The sequence below is a fragment of the Pantherophis guttatus genome, chromosome 3 (assembly GCF_059756535.1).
Source record: "Pantherophis guttatus breed Tessera chromosome 3, ASM5975653v1, whole genome shotgun sequence".
NCBI classification, from domain to species: Eukaryota; Metazoa; Chordata; class Lepidosauria; order Squamata; family Colubridae; genus Pantherophis; species Pantherophis guttatus.
Genome location: NC_142065.1, coordinates 3,231,071 through 3,250,541, shown reverse-complemented (window position 1 = coordinate 3,250,541; position 19,471 = coordinate 3,231,071). Strand labels below are relative to the sequence as shown.

The 19,471-nt window shown below is 43.8% G+C and overlaps 1 protein-coding gene across 4 annotated transcripts in view; it reads left to right on the top strand.

Annotated features, from left to right (window-relative positions):
- The window catches only part of HM13 (histocompatibility minor 13), a 45,116-nt gene that overhangs the window by 10,326 nt on the left and 15,319 nt on the right, over nucleotides 1–19,471 (top strand). For 2 of the 4 annotated variants that reach the window (XM_087888969.1, XM_087888968.1), the window contains exons 3-7: nucleotides 242–340; nucleotides 2,694–2,776; nucleotides 13,708–13,796; nucleotides 16,399–16,484; nucleotides 18,441–18,566. In XM_087888969.1, the coding sequence (XP_087745095.1) occupies nucleotides 242–340; nucleotides 2,694–2,776; nucleotides 13,708–13,796; nucleotides 16,399–16,484; nucleotides 18,441–18,566 (483 nt within the window). The remainder of the gene's footprint in view (nucleotides 1–241; nucleotides 341–2,693; nucleotides 2,777–13,707; nucleotides 13,797–16,398; nucleotides 16,485–18,440; nucleotides 18,567–19,471) is intronic. The other 2 variants (XM_087888970.1, XM_060686119.2) reach the window with 1 other exon arrangement.

The following is a 19,471-nucleotide window of genomic DNA, read 5'->3' as shown; positions in this document are numbered from 1 at the left end:
GAGTGGTTTTCTTGCAGACGTTTCATGACCCAACTAGGTAGCATCATCAGTGCTAGAAGGAGGGGTGGGGTTTGATGTTATCAAGTTGGCTCATCAAACGTCTGCGAAAAAACCCGACCAAACTCCAGAGAGCACCAAGGACCCCACAGCCACCATTTTTGTTTCCCATAATTCCCCTCCCCTTACTGATGCATTGTGGGAATGAAAAGGTAGCTGGATTGTTTCCCTGATGTATTTTAAGGATGCCCAGCTGCACATGTTAGCCTGTGGAAGAAGAATGAGCTTTCTCAAGGATCGTCTGGATGCCCAAATGGGTTCTCATTTTCAGAGGGAAGGAGAGGTAAATACGCAGAGCAAACAGCTTGCCAGGCCTTGTAAAAATCAGGAGTTGCTAGTGGCTTAATCCTGTTTATTATTTGTTTGTAGATTATTATTATTATTATTATTTCTTGCACTTAGGGTCCTAAACAGATTTAATGTACGGGAGGTGGGGGACAGGAATTTCCTGCAGAACAGGAAATTAAAAATATATTATTTCTTGAAAATGCTCGCGTAAACCACTTGTAATACCTGGGTGTTAACCTGATGCCAGGTGCGGCTTTGAATGCCTTGCGAAATACAAATGCATGGCGTAAATCGGAAATATCCTTTGCAATTTGGATTTGTTTGTCTTTGGGGTTTGTTCTGTGCCCGGAGAGGCTGGCGTTTGGGATTGTAAACTGAGGCACTGAGCCGCAAAGGAGCCTGGGATCCCCATCAGAACGGACCTTCCTCATTGGCTCACTTCCCTCTTTAGCCGAATATTTATTTAATGCGATTTATTGATTGCATTTCTAGGCTGCCCGCTTCAGTGTTTACGTGAATGTGGGACTGTGGTTGCAGCACGATAAAACAAAGTTAGAAAACATTAATATACTATACAAGTAATCCTGGATTTACAAGCATTCATTTAGTGGCCACTTGAAGTTACAACAGCACTGAAAAAAGCGACTTATAACTGTTTTTCACACTTACGACGCTCGCAGAATCAGACAATTGGCAACTGGCTCGTATTTACGACAGTTGCAGTGTTCCTGGAGGTCCCATGAGCCGCCTTTTGCGACCTTCTGACGAGCAAAGTCAATGGGGGAGCTGGGTTCACTTAACGACCGTGTTACTCACTTAACAACTGCAGTGATTCACTTAACAACTGTGGCAAGAAAGGTCGTAAAATGAGGCAAAGCTCACTTAGCAAATACAGGTAGTCCTTGACTTACAACAATTTCGTGACAGTTCAAAGTTACAACGGCCCTGAAAAAAAGCAACTTAGGACCATTTTTCACGCTTATGACCGTTGCGGCATCTCTGTGGTCGCGTGATCAAAATTCGGACACTTGGCAACGGATTTGTATTTATGACGGTTGCGGTGTCATGTGAGGTCATGTGATCATCTTCTGAAGAGCAAAGTCAACGGGGAAGCCGGATTCATTTAGCGACTGTGTGACTCACTTAACAACTGCAGTGATTCACTGAACAACCATGGCAAAAAAAAGGTCGTAAAACAGGGCAAAATTCACACTTAACAAATAACTCACGTAGCAACACAAATTTGCGGCTCAGTTGTGGTCGTAAGTCGAGGGCTTCCTGTAACTTCGAAGTGTCATTAAGTGAGTCAAGGACCAGTTGTACTTCGGCTAAAAGACTGATATTGCAGCATTGGAAAAAAATAAATGTATGGGCCATTCACTCAATGGATCAGAGACCTGATTGTACTCACCTCCTATGAGACAGATGGATAAGTATAATAATACAGAATATGAAACCCCTTTTTGCAAAATACAGTTGCTTTTTAAAAAAGCACGACGGTTATATAAGTGTTTAATAGAAATAAATAGATGCATGCTGGCATAACATTTGCATTAAATAAGTATATATAGAACTAAAACTGATTATCGCTATAACTGTTTTTTTTCTTTCTTTCTTCCGCTGTATTTTTGTCACCTTTTTTAAAATCACTTGTTACACTTTTGTTTTCCTTTGATAATGTATGCCTTTCTCCCCTGGTTATCTCTGCGTTTTGTTCCTTTTTTTCCTGTGATTATTTAAAGTCATTCAAAAGAAAGAAAGAAATGTGGATTTTTTTTTTCCTTTCCTAAAGCTCTTACCAAAACGTTTCATTCAACAGGAACTTTGCTGCTTTCGTTATCTAGAATTTGTGTTGGAGACGTTCGTCGCTTTGAGTTATTTGTAAAAAAAATAATAATAATCAGGGATACAGAGAAAGAACTAATAAATGGGGGGGGGCACTGAAATACAATTTTATCCCATTTTATTTATTTATCTATATATTAAATTATTGTATTTTATTCCAATCTCATTTTAAATCGTATTTTATTCCAATTTCATTTTAAATCGTATTTTATTCCAATTCCATTTTAAATTGTTTTTTTTATCAGATTTTAATAATAATTTGTGTCGGGAACTCTGCACTGTGATATGGCCCAAGGGCTAATCAATAAGGTAAAGTAAACTTAACTAATAAATAATATTTTTTTCTAAAAATGTCCTGAAAGAGCTTTCGATGAGCTGGCTGGCTGGCTGATTTTACTCTCAAAATATAAAAAAATAAAAACGGGAACGTGCTTTTACGATGTCATTTGTGTCGTTGGGGAAACCCGAAGTTTCACCTCGCCTGGTTTTGTCTTGCCTCTTAGATCTTCTCCCAAGAATATATCAACCTGCTGCTCTCCATGTATTTCTTCGTCCTTGGGATCCTCGCCCTGTCCCACACCATCAGGTAAAAACCAGAAATGTGAAGAACAGAATGTACTGTGAATGCAAAATATCTAAAAAGCTTGTAATTCCAGGAAATCTATTAAATTAATTAAATTGATACGCGGCCTGTCTCACTGTCTCGAGCGACGCGAAACAGAGAAAATAAGCTGTTTGCTTTGTTAAAAAAAAAAAAAAAGAACAGGACACAAGACTTATGACAGACGTCCTTGGGGGTAGATATAACCCCTTTTCTGACCTCTGCATTTTGGCTGTCCTACAACTGGCCCCCATTTACATCACTGCGGTCATGTGTCCTCATTTTACGACATTTTTTTGCCAAAAACTGGCAATTACTTGTAGTTTCCGGCAAAAACACCCCATGGGTTCGCTTAACGACTGCATCAGTTGCTTTAACGGTTGCTGCATTCGCCTTACGACCGTGGCCTTTGTTTTTTTCAAATGCGGCACTCCCTTAATGACCGCCACAAAAGAAAATCAGGTCCTTCGTTTGTCCTGCTTTATGACCGTCATGCCTTATAATGAACAGGATCTGTTACCAAGGACTACCTGTATACACCGAAACACACCTGATACACAAGAATGCTTTTTAAACAAACCCATTGGTCTGCTTAATGACCGCAGCAGCCACTTAACGACGGCTGCAAAAATAATGTCCAAAAAACTGGTTCGGATACATGATTCGCGGACTGTCACAACTTAGGGCTGTGATGGGCAGGCTCCCTTACGGTCGTAACTCGAGGACTACCTGCACTAAGTGAGTCATGCTCATCCTGTCCCTGAAATATCCTTTTTATACCTTTCTGGCTATTTAACAGATGAACAGAGTTGGAAGGGACCTTGTAGGTCATCTAGTCCAACCCCCTGCCCAAGCAGGAGACCCCACACCATTTCTGACCGATGACAGTCCGGTCTCTTCTTAAAAGCCTCCAGGGATGAAGCTCCCACAATTTCTGAAGGCAACTTCTGTTCCATGGGTTGATTGTCCTCACTGTCAGAAAATTCCTCCTTATTTCCAGGTTGAATCTCTCCTTGTTCAGTTTTCATCCATTATTCCTTCTCTGGCCTTCGGGTGTTTTACAAAATAGCTTGACCCCCTTCCTCCTCTCTGGGGCAGCCCCTCAAGTATTGGAACACTGCTATCATGTCTCCCCTGGTCCTTCTCTTCACTAGACTAGCCGTGCCCAGGTTCTGCAACCATTCATCGTATGTTTGAGCCTCCAGTCCTCTAATCCTCTTGGTTGCTCTTCTCTACACTCTTTCTAGAGTCTTAATATCCTTTACAAATTAACAGACTTGGAAGGGACCTTGTAGGTCATCTAGTCCAGCCCCCCTTCCCCAAGCAGGAGATCCTACACCATTTCTGACCGATGGCAGTCCAGTCTCTTCTTGAAAGCTTCCAGTGATGAAGCTCCCAAAGGCAACTTCTGTTCCATTGGTGGATTGTTCTCACTGTCGGAAAATTTCTCCTTATTTCCAGGTTGAATCTCTCCTTGATCGGTTTCCATCCATTATTCCTTGCCTGGCCTTCGGGTGCTTTGGAGAATAGCTTGACCCCCTTCCTCCTCTCTGGGGCAGCCCCTCCAATATTGGAAGATGCTCTCCTGTCTCCCCTGGTCCTTCTCTTCACTAGACTAGCCGTGCTCAGTTCCTGCAACCGTTCATCGTATGTTTCAGCCTCCAGTCCCTGAATCATCCTGGTTGCTCTTCTCTGCACTCTTTCCAGAGTCTCAACATCTTTTTTTATAGTGTGGTGACCCAAACTGGATATAGTACTCTAGGTGTGGTCTTACTAAGGCTTTATAGAGTGATATTAGCACCTCTCTTGATCTTGATTGAATCCCTCTGTTAATGCAATTTAGGATTGCATTGGCTTTTTCGGCTGCCGCCAGACACCGCTAGCTCATATTGAACTGGTTGTCCACTAAGACTCCAAGATCCCTCTCCCAGTTCCTGCTATTAAGCCTGGTTTCCCCCAGTTTATATGTGTAATTTTGGTTTTTCTTGCCTAAGTTGTAAGACTTTCCTTTTCTCTACGTTGAATTTCATTTTGTTAGATAGGTTTCTTCTCTTCTCTACCAGCGCAGAAAATCTTAAGTCTTTGGGCTCAGTGAAAGCAAAATACATTTGCAAGTAAAGGTGCTTAGTTGATTATTGGCACATAAAGGAAAGGTTAAAATCCTGGCAGGGGCTTAAGTTTAATAGTTAACCGCTTTATCAGATGGGAAACGGGCACCCAGCTGGCTGCTGAGCTTCCTCCCCGTTACCAGGAATGAGAATGAGAATATTTACGTGTGGGTGGAAAACATCTGTCATCTTTTGAGGCCAGCTTTCCCCGTTGAAAACAAAGGAGTCCCGGCCTTTTAAAAACGAGTTTTTTTTTTTTAAAAAGCTTCATTTTGATTTGCAGGTGCCAAATAAAGGCTCAACGTTGCCTTGCTCAGTTCAGCCATTGGCGTGCCAACAACCAAAAAAAGGAAGGATTATTTTGCAAGGTCTTCTTTGTATGATGAATGAAAACTGTTGATCGGCAATCCTGGAACAGAATTTGGGGGGGTGCACAGCCTCATACCCTAACCCTGTAGGATCTTTCACCCAGCTTTGAGAAGAGGGGGGTGAACAGTGCTTTTTCTGGAGAATTTCAAGTCAGAATGTTGATTATAAATTAATAATACAGAATAACAAGAGTTGGAAGGGACTTTGAAGGTCTTCTAGTCCAACCCCTTGCTCAGGCAGGAAACCCTGTACCATTTCTGACAGGTGGCTGTCCAGTTTCTTCTTAAAATCCTCCAGTGATGGAGCAGCCGCAACCTCTGGTGGCAAGCAGTTCCACAGATGAATTGTTCTTAACTGTCAGGAAGTTTCTCCTGAATTCCAGGTTGCTTTTCTCCTTGATCCGTTTCCGTCCGTTGCTTCTTGTCCTGCCTTCAGGTGCTTCAAAACCCCTCCAGAAACAATTCTTATCAGGTGGCGATTTGTTTGGGGTATGTGTGTGTGTCTCCAATTCCAGGTGCTAGTTATCACCTTTAAATCCCCTTATCATTTGAAGGTTTTTAATTTTTAATTTTTATTTATTTTTATATGCCGCCCTTCTCCGGAGACTCAGGGCGGCTTACAGTGCGTTAAGCAATAGCCTTCATCCTTTTGTATATTTATACAAAGTCAGCTTATTGCCCCCACAAACTGGGTCCTCAATTTACCTACCTTAGAAAGGATGGAAGGCTGAGTCGACCTTGAGCCTGGTGAGAATTGAACTCGCAGTAATTGCAGGCAGCTGGATGTTAAATGCTGCCTTAGTAGGAGGCATTAGCCTCCTACGCCACTCAGGCTCCTTATAAGGTTATTTGAAGGGTCATTTTTTTCCCCCAGTTTCATCTATCCAACCCACCAGAGCAGGGAGACGGGAGATGTTATGGGCCCCTTCCTCTAAATGAGGTCCATCTGGTGGGACCCCCGAAGGGCCTTCTCCGTGGTGGCTCATGGCTGCAGGGATAAGATTTATTTATTTTTTCTTTATTTTTCTTATATGCCGCCCTTCTCCCAAAGGACTCGGGGCGGCTCACAGGAATTAAAACGATGAAAACAATAAAAATAGCAACTAAAATAATCAATTAAAATCTCCCAATTAAAAAAAATCACCCATCAGATCAGCAAATTTGTTGAAAAAGCCATGTCTTCAGGCCATATAAATTTTATTTATTTATTTAAATTTGATTTATATACCCTTAAATTTGAAATCAATCATTTTTCTAATAGTTAACCTTAACTCTAAATCATCCTATTCAAATATTTCCCCTTTGCGTCCTTTTCACAACATAATATAATTTCCAGTATTTCCCTAAATTCCCTTATTCCAATCACAAATATTTTTCTTTGTCAATTTATTTATTTTTTTAAATTTGATTTCTATGCCGCCCTTCTCCGGAGACTCAGGGCGGCTTACAAGGCATTAAGCAATAGCCTTCATCCTTTTGTATATTTATACAAAGTCAGCTTATTGCCCCCAAAATCTGGGTCCTCATTTTACCTACCTTAGAAAGGATGGAAAGGCTGAGTTGACCTTGAGCCTGGCGAGATTCGATCTTACTTTTAATTGCAGACAGCTGGTGTTAAATTACAGAGCTCTGTCTGTTGAGCTATCCAGGCTCCATATAAATTTTCTTAATCAATAAATAATGGCTAATGGCATCAGAGCTTATGGCATCATTGTGAGGCTTCAGATTTCCATGTTTATAATTCTGAGTTTTACAATTTCAGCTACCTTAGTATAATGGCTGGGGAATTCTGGGAGTTGAAGTCCACCTGGCTTAACATTTATTCGTATGCTGGATGGGGAATTCTGGGAGCTGAAGTCCACCCGGCTTAACATTTATTCACATCCTGGAAGGGGAATTCTGGGAGTTGAAGTCCACCCAGCTTAACATTTATTCACATGCTGGAAGGGGAATTCTGGGAGTTGAAGTCCCCCTGGCTTAACATTTATTCACATGTTGGAAGGGGAATTCTGGGAGTTGAAGTCCCCCTGGCTTAACATTTATTCACATGTTGGAAGGGGAATTCTGGGAGTTGAAGTCCCCCTGGCTTAACATTTATTCACATGTTGGAAGGGGAATTCTGAGAGCTGAAGTCCACCCAGCTTAACATTTATTTGCATGCTGGAAGGGGAATTCTGGGAGCTGAAGTCCACCTGGCTTAACATTTATTCACATGCTGGAAGGGGAATTCTGGGAGCTGAAGTCCCCCTGGCTTAACATTTATTCACATGTTGGAAGGGGAATTCTGGGAGTTGAAGTCCCCCTGGCTTAACATTTATTCACATGTTGGAAGGGGAATTCTGAGAGCTGAAGTCCACCCAGCTTAACATTTATTTGCATGCTGGAAGGGGAATTCTGGGAGCTGAAGTCCACCTGGCTTAACATTTATTCACATGCTGGAAGGGGAATTCTGGGAGTTGAAGTCCACCCAGCTTAACATTTATTTGCATGCTGGAAGGGGAATTCTGGGAGTTGAAGTCCCCCTGGCTTAACATTTATTCACATGTTGGAAGGGGAATTCTGGGAGTTGAAGTCCCCCTGGCTTAACATTTATTCACATGTTGGAAGGGGAATTCTGAGAGCTGAAGTCCACCCAGCTTAACATTTATTCGTATGCTGGATGGGGAATTCTGGGAGCTGAAGTCCACCTGGCTTAACATTTATTCACATGTTGGAAGGGGAATTCTGAGAGCTGAAGTCCACCCAGCTTAACATTTATTCGTATGCTGGATGGGGAATTCTGGGAGTTGAAGTCCCCCTGGCTTAACATTTATTCACATGTTGGAAGGGGAATTCTGAGAGCTGAAGTCCACCCAGCTTAACATTTATTCGTATGCTGGATGGGGAATTCTGGGAGCTGAAGTCCACCTGGCTTAACATTTATTCACATGTTGGAAGGGGAATTCTGGGAGTTGAAGTCCCCCTGGCTTAACATTTATTCACATGTTGGAAGGGGAATTCTGAGAGCTGAAGTCCACCCAGCTTAACATTTATTCACATGCTGGAAGGGGAATTCTGGGAGCTGAAGTCCACCTGGCTTAACATTTATTCACATCCTGGAAGGGGAATTCTGGGAGTTGAAGTCCCCCTGGCTTAACATTTATTCACATGTTGGAAGGGGAATTCTGAGAGCTGAAGTCCACCCAGCTTAACATTTATTCACATGCTGGAAGGGGAATTCTGGGAGTTGAAGTCCCCCTGGCTTAACATTTATTCACATGTTGGAAGGGGAATTCTGGGAGTTGAAGTCCCCCTGGCTTAACATTTATTCACATGTTGGAAGGGGAATTCTGAGAGCTGAAGTCCACCCAGCTTAACATTTATTTGCATGCTGGAAGGGGAATTCTGGGAGCTGAAGTCCACCTGGCTTAACATTTATTCACATGCTGGAAGGGGAATTCTGGGAGCTGAAGTCCACCTGGCTTAACATTTATTTGCATGCTGGAAGGGGAATTCTGGGAGTTGAAGTCCCCCTGGCTTAACATTTATTCACATGTTGGAAGGGGAATTCTGGGAGCTGAAGTCCACCTGGCTTAACATTTATTCACATGTTGGAAGGGGAATTCTGGGAGCTGAAGTCCCCCTGGCTTAACATTTATTCACATGTTGGAAGGGGAATTCTGGGAGCTGAAGTCCCCCTGGCTTAACATTTATTCACATGTTGGAAGGGGAATTCTGAGAGCTGAAGTCCACCCAGCTTAACATTTATTTGCATGCTGGAAGGGGAATTCTGGGAGTTGAAGTCCCCCTGGCTTAACATTTATTCACATGTTGGAAGGGGAATTCTGGGAGTTGAAGTCCCCCTGGCTTAACATTTATTCACATGCTGGAAGGGGAATTCTGGGAGCTGAAGTCCACCTGGCTTAACATTTATTTGCATGCTGGAAGGGGAATTCTGGGAGCTGAAGTCCACCTGGCTTAACATTTATTCACATGCTGGAAGGGGAATTCTGGGAGCTGAAGTCCACCTGGCTTAACATTTATTTGCATGCTGGAAGGGGAATTCTGGGAGTTGAAGTCCCCCTGGCTTAACATTTATTCACATGTTGGAAGGGGAATTCTGGGAGCTGAAGTCCACCCAGCTTAACATTTATTCACATGCTGGAAGGGGAATTCTGGGAGCTGAAGTCCCCCTGGCTTAACATTTATTCACATGTTGGAAGGGGAATTCTGGGAGCTGAAGTCCACCCAGCTTAACATTTATTCACATGCTGGAAGGGGAATTCTGGGAGCTGAAGTCCCCCTGGCTTAACATTTATTCACATGTTGGAAGGGGAATTCTGGGAGCTGAAGTCCCCCTGGCTTAACATTTATTCACATGTTGGAAGGGGAATTCTGGGAGCTGAAGTCCCCCTGGCTTAACATTTATTCACATGTTGGAAGGGGAATTCTGGGAGCTGAAGTCCCCCTGGCTTAACATTTATTTGCATGCTGGAAGGGGAATTCTGGGAGTTGAAGTCCCCCTGGCTTAACATTTATTCGCATGTTGGAAGGGGAATTCTGGGAGCTGAAGTCCACCCAGCTTAACATTTATTCGCATGCTGGAAGGGGAATTCTGGGAGTTGAAGTCCCCCTGGCTTAACATTTATTCGCATGTTGGAAGGGGAATTCTGGGAGTTGAAGTCCCCCTGGCTTAACATTTATTTGCATGCTGGAAGGGGAATTCTGGGAGCTGAAGTCCACCCAGCTTAACATTTATTCGCATGCTGGAAGGGGAATTCTGGGAGTTGAAGTCCCCCTGGCTTAACATTTATTCGCATGTTGGAAGGGGAATTCTGGGAGTTGAAGTCCCCCTGGCTTAACATTTATTCGCATGTTGGAAGGGGAATTCTGGGAGCTGAAGTCCCCCTGGCTTAACATTTATTCACATGTTGGAAGGGGAATTCTGGGAGTTGAAGTCCACCCAGCTTAACATTTATTCGCATGCTGGAAGGGGAATTCTGGGAGTTGAAGTCCCCCTGGCTTAACATTTATTCGCATGTTGGAAGGGGAATTCTGGGAGTTGAAGTCCACCCAGCTTAACATTTATTCGCATGCTGGAAGGGGAATTCTGGGAGTTGAAGTCCCCCTGGCTTAACATTTATTCACATGTTGGAAGGGGAATTCTGGGAGCTGAAGTCCCCCTGGCTTAACATTTATTTGCATGCTGGAAGGGGAATTCTGGGAGTTGAAGTCCCCCTGGCTTAACATTTATTCGCATGTTGGAAGGGGAATTCTGGGAGCTGAAGTCCACCCAGCTTAACATTTATTCGCATGTTGGAAGGGGAATTCTGGGAGCTGAAGTCCACCCAGCTTAACATTTATTCGCATGTTGGAAGGGGAATTCTGGGAGCTGAAGTCCACCCAGCTTAACATTTATTTGCATGCTGGAAGGGGAATTCTGGGAGTTGAAGTCCCCCTGGCTTAACATTTATTCACATGCTGGAAGGGGAATTCTGGGAGTTGAAGTCCCCCTGGCTTAACATTTATTCGCATGTTGGAAGGGGAATTCTGGGAGCTGAAGTCCACCCAGCTTAACATTTATTCGCATGTTGGAAGGGGAATTCTGGGAGTTGAAGTCCACCCAGCTTAACATTTATTTGCATGCTGGAAGGGGAATTCTGGGAGTTGAAGTCCCCCTGGCTTAACATTTATTCACATGTTGGAAGGGGAATTCTGGGAGTTGAAGTCCCCCTGGCTTAACATTTATTCGCATGTTGGAAGGGGAATTCTGGGAGTTGAAGTCCACCCAGCTTAACATTTATTTGCATGCTGGAAGGGGAATTCTGGGAGTTGAAGTCCCCCTGGCTTAACATTTATTTGCATGCTGGAAGGGGAATTCTGGGAGTTGAAGTCCCCCTGGCTTAACATTTATTCGCATGTTGGAAGGGGAATTCTGGGAGCTGAAGTCCACCCAGCTTAACATTTATTTGCATGCTGGAAGGGGAATTCTGGGAGTTGAAGTCCCCCTGGCTTAACATTTATTCGCATGTTGGAAGGGGAATTCTGGGAGCTGAAGTCCACCCAGCTTAACATTTATTTGCATGTTGGAAGGGGAATTCTGGGAGCTGAAGTCCCCCTGGCTTAACATTTATTCACATGCTGGAAGGGGAATTCTGGGAGTTGAAGTCCACCCGGCTTAACATTTATTTGCATGCTGGAAGGGGAATTCTGGGAGTTGAAGTCCCCCTGGCTTAACATTTATTTGCATGCTGGAAGGGGAATTCTGGGAGTTGAAGTCCCCCTGGCTTAACATTTATTTGCATGCTGGAAGGGGAATTCTGGGAGCTGAAGTCCACCCAGCTTAACATTTATTTGCATGCTGGAAGGGGAATTCTGGGAGTTGAAGTCCCCCTGGCTTAACATTTATTCGCATGTTGGAAGGGGAATTCTGGGAGCTGAAGTCCACCCAGCTTAACATTTATTCGCATGTTGGAAGGGGAATTCTGGGAGCTGAAGTCCACCCAGCTTAACATTTATTTGCATGTTGGAAGGGGAATTCTGGGAGCTGAAGTCCCCCTGGCTTAACATTTATTCACATGCTGGAAGGGGAATTCTGGGAGTTGAAGTCCACCCGGCTTAACATTTATTTGCATGCTGGAAGGGGAATTCTGGGAGTTGAAGTCCCCCTGGCTTAACATTTATTTGCATGCTGGAAGGGGAATTCTGGGAGTTGAAGTCCCCCTGGCTTAACATTTATTTGCATGCTGGAAGGGGAATTCTGGGAGTTGAAGTCCCCCTGGCTTAACATTTATTTGCATGCTGGAAGGGGAATTCTGGGAGCTGAAGTCCACCCAGCTTAACATTTATTTGCATGCTGGAAGGGGAATTCTGGGAGTTGAAGTCCCCCTGGCTTAACATTTATTCGCATGTTGGAAGGGGAATTCTGAGAGCTGAAGTCCACCCAGCTTAACATTTATTCGCATGTTGGAAGGGGAATTCTGGGAGCTGAAGTCCCCCTGGCTTAACATTTATTTGCATGTTGGAAGGGGAATTCTGGGAGCTGAAGTCCCCCTGGCTTAACATTTATTCACATGCTGGAAGGGGAATTCTGGGAGCTGAAGTCCCCCTGGCTTAACATTTATTCGCATGCTGGAAGGGGAATTCTGGGAGTTGAAGTCCACCCGGCTTAACATTTATTTGCATGCTGGAAGGGGAATTCTGGGAGTTGAAGTCCCCCTGGCTTAACATTTATTTGCATGCTGGAAGGGGAATTCTGGGAGTTGAAGTCCCCCTGGCTTAACATTTATTTGCATGCTGGAAGGGGAATTCTGGGAGTTGAAGTCCCCCTGGCTTAACATTTATTTGCATGCTGGAAGGGGAATTCTGGGAGCTGAAGTCCACCCAGCTTAACATTTATTTGCATGCTGGAAGGGGAATTCTGGGAGTTGAAGTCCCCCTGGCTTAACATTTATTCGCATGTTGGAAGGGGAATTCTGAGAGCTGAAGTCCACCCAGCTTAACATTTATTCGCATGTTGGAAGGGGAATTCTGGGAGCTGAAGTCCACCCAGCTTAACATTTATTTGCATGTTGGAAGGGGAATTCTGGGAGCTGAAGTCCCCCTGGCTTAACATTTATTCACATGCTGGAAGGGGAATTCTGGGAGTTGAAGTCCACCCGGCTTAACATTTATTTGCATGCTGGAAGGGGAATTCTGGGAGTTTAAGTCCCCCTGGCTTAACATTTATTCACATGCTGGAAGGGGAATTCTGGGAGTTGAAGTCCCCCTGGCTTAACATTTATTTGCATGCTGGAAGGGGAATTCTGGGAGTTGAAGTCCCCCTGGCTTAACATTTATTTGCATGCTGGAAGGGGAATTCTGGGAGCTGAAGTCCACCCAGCTTAACATTTATTTGCATGCTGGAAGGGGAATTCTGGGAGTTGAAGTCCCCCTGGCTTAACATTTATTCGCATGTTGGAAGGGGAATTCTGGGAGCTGAAGTCCACCCAGCTTAACATTTATTTGCATGTTGGAAGGGGAATTCTGAGAGCTGAAGTCCACCCAGCTTAACATTTATTCGCATGTTGGAAGGGGAATTCTGGGAGCTGAAGTCCACCCAGCTTAACATTTATTTGCATGTTGGAAGGGGAATTCTGGGAGCTGAAGTCCCCCTGGCTTAACATTTATTCACATGCTGGAAGGGGAATTCTGGGAGTTGAAGTCCACCCGGCTTAACATTTATTCACATGCTGGAAGGGGAATTCTGGGAGTTGAAGTCCACACACCTTAAAGTACCTGAGGTTGAGAAACACTGCTCTTAACTCTTTGGTACTCCTTTAGTTAGCTTTATAAAGGTATTTTTGTGCGATTTTGATTTTCCTTTCATACCGCTGCCCTTCTTGATTATGCTTTTTAAAACAACGATTCCTTCCCTTCTTTTTCACCTTTCTTTCCTTCTCTTCCTCCGATCTCATTTCAGCCCCGTGATGAATAAATTCTTCCCAACCAACTTTCCCAACAAGCAGTATCAACTCCTTTTTACTCAAGGCTCAGGAGAAGCAAAAGAAGGTAAGTTTGTTCCCTTGTTCAGCCAAAAGCTTGGAGAATTTCCTCTGTGAATCTTTGCTTCTTGCCTTCGTCTGTCTGCTTGTGTAGTGCCATGCAACAAATGCTTTCGGCATCTTTCCTGACTGTGTTGTGTTGCGGCCAATGAGTGAATTTAAAAGAACAGCAAAACTTTATTAGTTACTGTTTCTTTATCTGTCTATCCATCTATCCATCCATCTATCTAATTGAACCTTATCTGTCTGTCTGTCTGTCTGTCTATCTATCTATCTCTATGTCTCTCTACGATCTATTGTATCTGCTTACCTACCAATTATTTCTCTCTCTGCCTACCTACCAATCTATCTGTCTCCCTCCCTCCCTCCCTACCAATATCTATCTGTCTGTCTCTTTCTCTCTGTGTCTCTCTGTCTCTATATCTGTCTGTCTGTCTGTCTGTCTGTCTATCTATCTTTGTGTCTATCTATCTATCTATCTATCTATCTATCTATCTATCTATCTATCTATCTATGTTTTTCCTCTAGCCAGGTTTTCCCTACGTAACTAAGGTTTTTCTGCAGAAAATAGATACTATGCCTTTACAGGGAGGATACATAAGATGTGGGTGTGGCCTACTGATGAAAGCAAACGAGCTGGAAATAGATCTATATAGGTCTCCCACCTAGCAGGAAGAGCTTGCTGGCTGCTAGAAAGGAAAAAAGCCCAGAATCAAGTGGATGTGATTCTACTGCGCAGAAAAACCTTGGTTACGTAGGGAAAACCTGGCTAGAGGAAAAACACACATAAACCCTACGAAGAAGTAAGAAAATAGATTCTTTCTATCTATCTATCTATCTATCTATCTATCTATCTATCTATCTATCTATCTATCTATCTATCTATCTATCTTTGTGTCTGTCTGTCTGTCTGTCTATCTATCTTTGTGTCTATCTGTCTGTCTATGTATCTTTGTGTCTATCTATCTATCTATCTCTATCTATCTATCTATCTATCTATCTTTGTGTCTGTCTATCTATCTTTGTGTCTATCTATCTCTATCTATCTATCTATCTATCTATCTATCTATCTATCTATCTATCTATCTATCTATCTTTGTGTCTGTCTCTTTCTATTTAACCATCCATCTATCTATCTGACATTGCATGCCAAAACAATTAGACACAAAGACATTTTTTTCCCTTCTGTGCCTTCACTCTGCTGAATTCCCACAGCACTGTCTTAAGCCTAAGGATATTTACCTATACGGTAGGGCTGTTTTCCTATTATCCTTCTCATCTTTTATCAATTGTTGTTATATCTTACCATTAATTATTGTAACTATGATCTTTGATATATGATCTATCCCCTTGTTGTTGTATGTACTCTGACAGCTTGTGCACCGGAGACAAATCCCTTGTGTGTCCAATCACACTTGGTCAGATAAAGTTATTTCTTTCCTGCCTTGTCTTTCGTATACACATGCATACATATATACATGCTCTTTTTTTTAAATGCACACACACTCTCCTCCATACTTAACTCAAGTCCTCCGCAACTGGACGGGCAGGTACCATCCAGAGGGATGGACATCACTACGTCTGGCTTCATAGACACTCGGAAGAGTGGATTTTATTTATTTATTTATTTATTAAATTTATATGCCGCCCCTCTCCGGAGACTCAGGACGGCTCACAATACATTTTTAAAAAAACATTCTAAAAACATTTAAAAGATTAAAAAACATTAAAAACCTTAGAACGCATTCACACCATTCATGGCCGGATCTCGCCAGATTGCAACAGCGAGATCAATGGTCCCAGGCCTGCCGGAAAAGCCAGGTCTTCACAGCTTTTCAGAAGGCCAATAGGGTGGGGATGGTCCGGACCTCAGGAGGTAACGGGGGTAACTGCCCCATCATCTTCCAGAGAGCTGGGGCAGCCACAGAGAAGGCCCTCCCCTGCGGGCCCGCCAGCCGGCATTGTTTAGCTGATGGGACCCGGAGGAGACCAACTCTGTGGGATCTTACCGGTCGCTGGGAGCTATGGATGGTCTTCAGGACCCCTTTTACCTCCCAGATTCCTTGCTTTCTTTTTTTCTTTCTGTTATTCAGTTTTTATTTATTTTTATTCAAAGCCTTAAAATACAAACTCCCCAAAAAGTGTGTGTGGGGGGGGGGAAATACAAAAACAAAACTAGATAAAAACTATATACAAAAAGTACAGAAAAAGGGGAAAAAAACCCGACAAAACAAACATATACATAAATTGTCCGTTGAACACTTATAAATATATTTAAAATTTAATAACGACCTCCCCACCCCCACCCCCTTGTGGAAAAGGCACTCCCTTCTTTGCAGATTGACAAGACCTGCAGCTACTCTTGCCTTCTTGATTTGACAGGTCTGGCATCTGTTGGTGGGATTTGAGGAGGGGGCTCCCACGGGCTTCAGCCCAACTCCCTTTTATCTGATCCAGCTGACATTTTCCCTTCGTTTCCTTGCTACTTACCTATCTCTCTTTTCCCGTCACTTTGCTTATGTGCCTCCTTCCTCTTCAGGTAGGTCAGCTTCAGCGTCTCCTCACGCTAGTGACCGTGAAAATGGCTTTTCTTATTTGTCTCGTTGCAGAGATTGTGAACTACGAGTTTGACACCAAGGATCTCGTCTGCCTGGTCATGAGCAGCGTTGTGGGCGTCTGGTACCTGCTGAGGAAGGTAGGCTGACCTGCTGGCGAGGCAGGTGAAGTGTTAATACCACTTTATAATGCCTTGGTTAAGGCCACACCTGGAATCCTGCATCCAGTTTTGGTCGCCATGATGTAAAAAAGATGTGGAGACTCTAGAAAGAGTGCAGAGAAGAGCAACCAAGAGGATTAGGGGACTGGAGGATAAAACATATGAAGAACGGTTGCAGGAACTGGGTATGTCTAGTTCAATGAAGAGAAGGACCAGGGGAGACATGAGAGCAGTCTTCCAATATCTCAGGGGCTGCCCCAAAGAAGAGGGAGTCAAACTATTCTCCAAAGCACCTGAGGGCAGGACAAGAAGCAATGGGTGGAAATGAATCAAGGAGAGAAGCAACTAAGAACTAAGGAGAAATTTCCTGACAGTGAGAACAATTAATCAGTGGAACAACCTGCCTCCAGAACAGGTGTGAAATGCTACTGGTTCGGGCTGGTTCAACCAAACCGGTAGTAAAAAAATGCTTTAAAAAAGTAATAAAAAAAAATTGTCGCGATCACAGGCACAGCTGATTGTCACAGCTGATCGTTGGAACTTCTAAAAAAACTTTTTAGTTAAAAAATGCTTTAAAACGGTTTTTTTAAAAGTTGGCCACGCCCACCCAGTCACATGACACCCCCCCCCCCCCCAAAAGCCATGCCCATAGAACCGGTAGGGAAAATTTTTGAATTTCACCAGAAGTTGCTAATGCTCCAACACTGGAACTTTTTAAGAAGTTGTTGGATAACCATTTGTCTGAAGTGGTGTAGGATTTCCTGCCTAAGCAAGGGGTTGGACTAGAAGACCTCCAAGTTCCCTTCAACTCTGTTATTCTTCTATTTTTCCTTCCCTCTTCATTCTCACTTCTTTCTTCTTCCTTCCCCTCTTTTTCTTTTTCCTTCCTTCTCTTCTTTTTCCTCCTTCCTTCCTTCCTTCCTTCTTTCCCTTCTTTTTAACCATTTGTCTGAAGTGGTGTAGGGTTTCCTGCCTAAGCAGGGAGTTGGACTGGAAGACCTCCAAGTTCCCTTCCAACTCTGTTCTATTCTATTTTTCCTTCCCTCTTCCTTTCTTTCCTTCGTTCTTTTGTTCTTTCCTTTATTCCTTCCTTCTTTCCTTCCTTCCTTCCTTCCTGAAACTCCCTTCCCTCCCTCCCAAATGAACCTTCCTTCCTCAACATTAATCAACTTTCCTTCCTTCCTTCCCTTCTTTTTCCTTCTTTCTTCCTTCCTTCCTTCCCTTCTTTTTAACCACTTGTCTGAAGTGGTGTAGGGTTTCCTGCCTAAGCAGGGGATTGGACTAGAAGACCTCCAAGGTCCCTTCCGACTCTGTTCTATTCTATTTTTCCTTCCCTCTTCCTTTCTTTCCTTCGTTCTTTCGTTCTTTCCTTTATTCCTTCCTTCTTTCCTTCCTTCCGTCTCTTCTTTTTCCTTCCTTCCTTCCTTCCTTCCTGAAACTCCCTTCCCTCCCTCCCAAATGAACCTTCCTTCCTCAACATTAATCAACTTTCCTTCCTTCCTTCCCTTCTTTTTAACCATTTATCTGAAGTGGTGTAGGGTTTCCTGCCTAAGCAGGGGGTTAGACTAGAAGACCTCCAAGGTCCCTTCAACTCTGTTATTCTTCTATTCTATTTTTCCTTCCCTCTTCATTCTCATTTCTTTCTTCTTCCTTCCCCTCTTTTTCCTTTTCCTTCCTTCTCTTCTTTTTCCTTCTTCCTTCCTTCCTTCCTTCCTTTCTTTTTTAACCACTTGTCTGAAGTGGTGTAGGGTTTCCTGCCTAAGCAGGGGGTTGGACTAGAAGACCTCCAAGGTCCCTTCCGACTCTGTTATTCCGAGGCTGGGCAGCTTGAGCAGGCCGCAGACAGGAGGGCCTGCGGAAGGAAAGGGCTGGACTGCTGTCGGACGGAGGGTGTGGGAAGCGTGGTTCATGGTCCTTCTTCTCTTTTTTTCCCAGCACTGGATTGCCAACAACCTCTTTGGCCTGGCCTTCTCTCTCAACGGGGTGGAGCTGTTACACCTGAACAACGTCAGCACGGGCTGCATCCTCCTTGGAGGCCTCTTCATCTACGACGTCTTTTGGGTAGGCCTCTGCTCCGGCCGTTGGTTCCCCAGGATCTCAGCAGATCCCGCGGGCAACATTCTGGGTTCTTTCTTTATTAGCTTTTCATCCCGCCTTTTTGTTATTTTTATAAGTAACTCAAGGTGGTAGATGTATTTTCCTCACAACAACAACAACCCTGTGAGGTGGGTTGGACTGAGAAAGGGGGGCTGGGCCAAAGCCACTGAGCCAACTTTCGTGCCTAAGGCGGGACTCAAACTCACCGTGTCTCCTGGTGATTGGCCCAAAGTCACCCAGCTTTTGTGCCTAAGGCGGGACTAGAACTCACCATCTCCTGGTGATTGGCCCAAAGTCACTGAGCCAACTTTCATGCCTAAAGTGGGACTAGACTTCACCATCTCCTGGTGATTGGCCTAAAGTCACCCAACCAGCTTCCATGCCTAAGGCGGGACTAGAACTCACTGGCTCCTAGTGATTGGCCCAAAGTCACCCAGCCGGCTTTTGTGTCTAAGGCGGGACTATAATAATAATAACAATAACAATAATAATAATAGTAATAGTAATAGTAATAAAAATAATAATAAAGCTGAAAATTGGAAACACAAAGCTCTGCATGGCCAATTCTTGAAAAGTATTGAAGGCAAAGCTGACCAGAAACTAACTTGGAACTGGTTAAGATCAGGAGTACTGAAAAAAGAAACAGAAAGCTTTATTTTGGCAGCTCAAGAACAAGCCCTAGCCACAAACTGCATAAAGGCAAAAATTCAACATGTTACCACCAACAGCAAATGCCGCCTCTGCAATGAGAAAGAGGAGACAGTCGACCACCTGATCAGTGGGTGCAGCAAAATTTCACAAACTGACTACCTACAACGCCATGACCGTGTTGCTAAGATCATTCACTGGAAATTGTGCCAGAAGTTTGG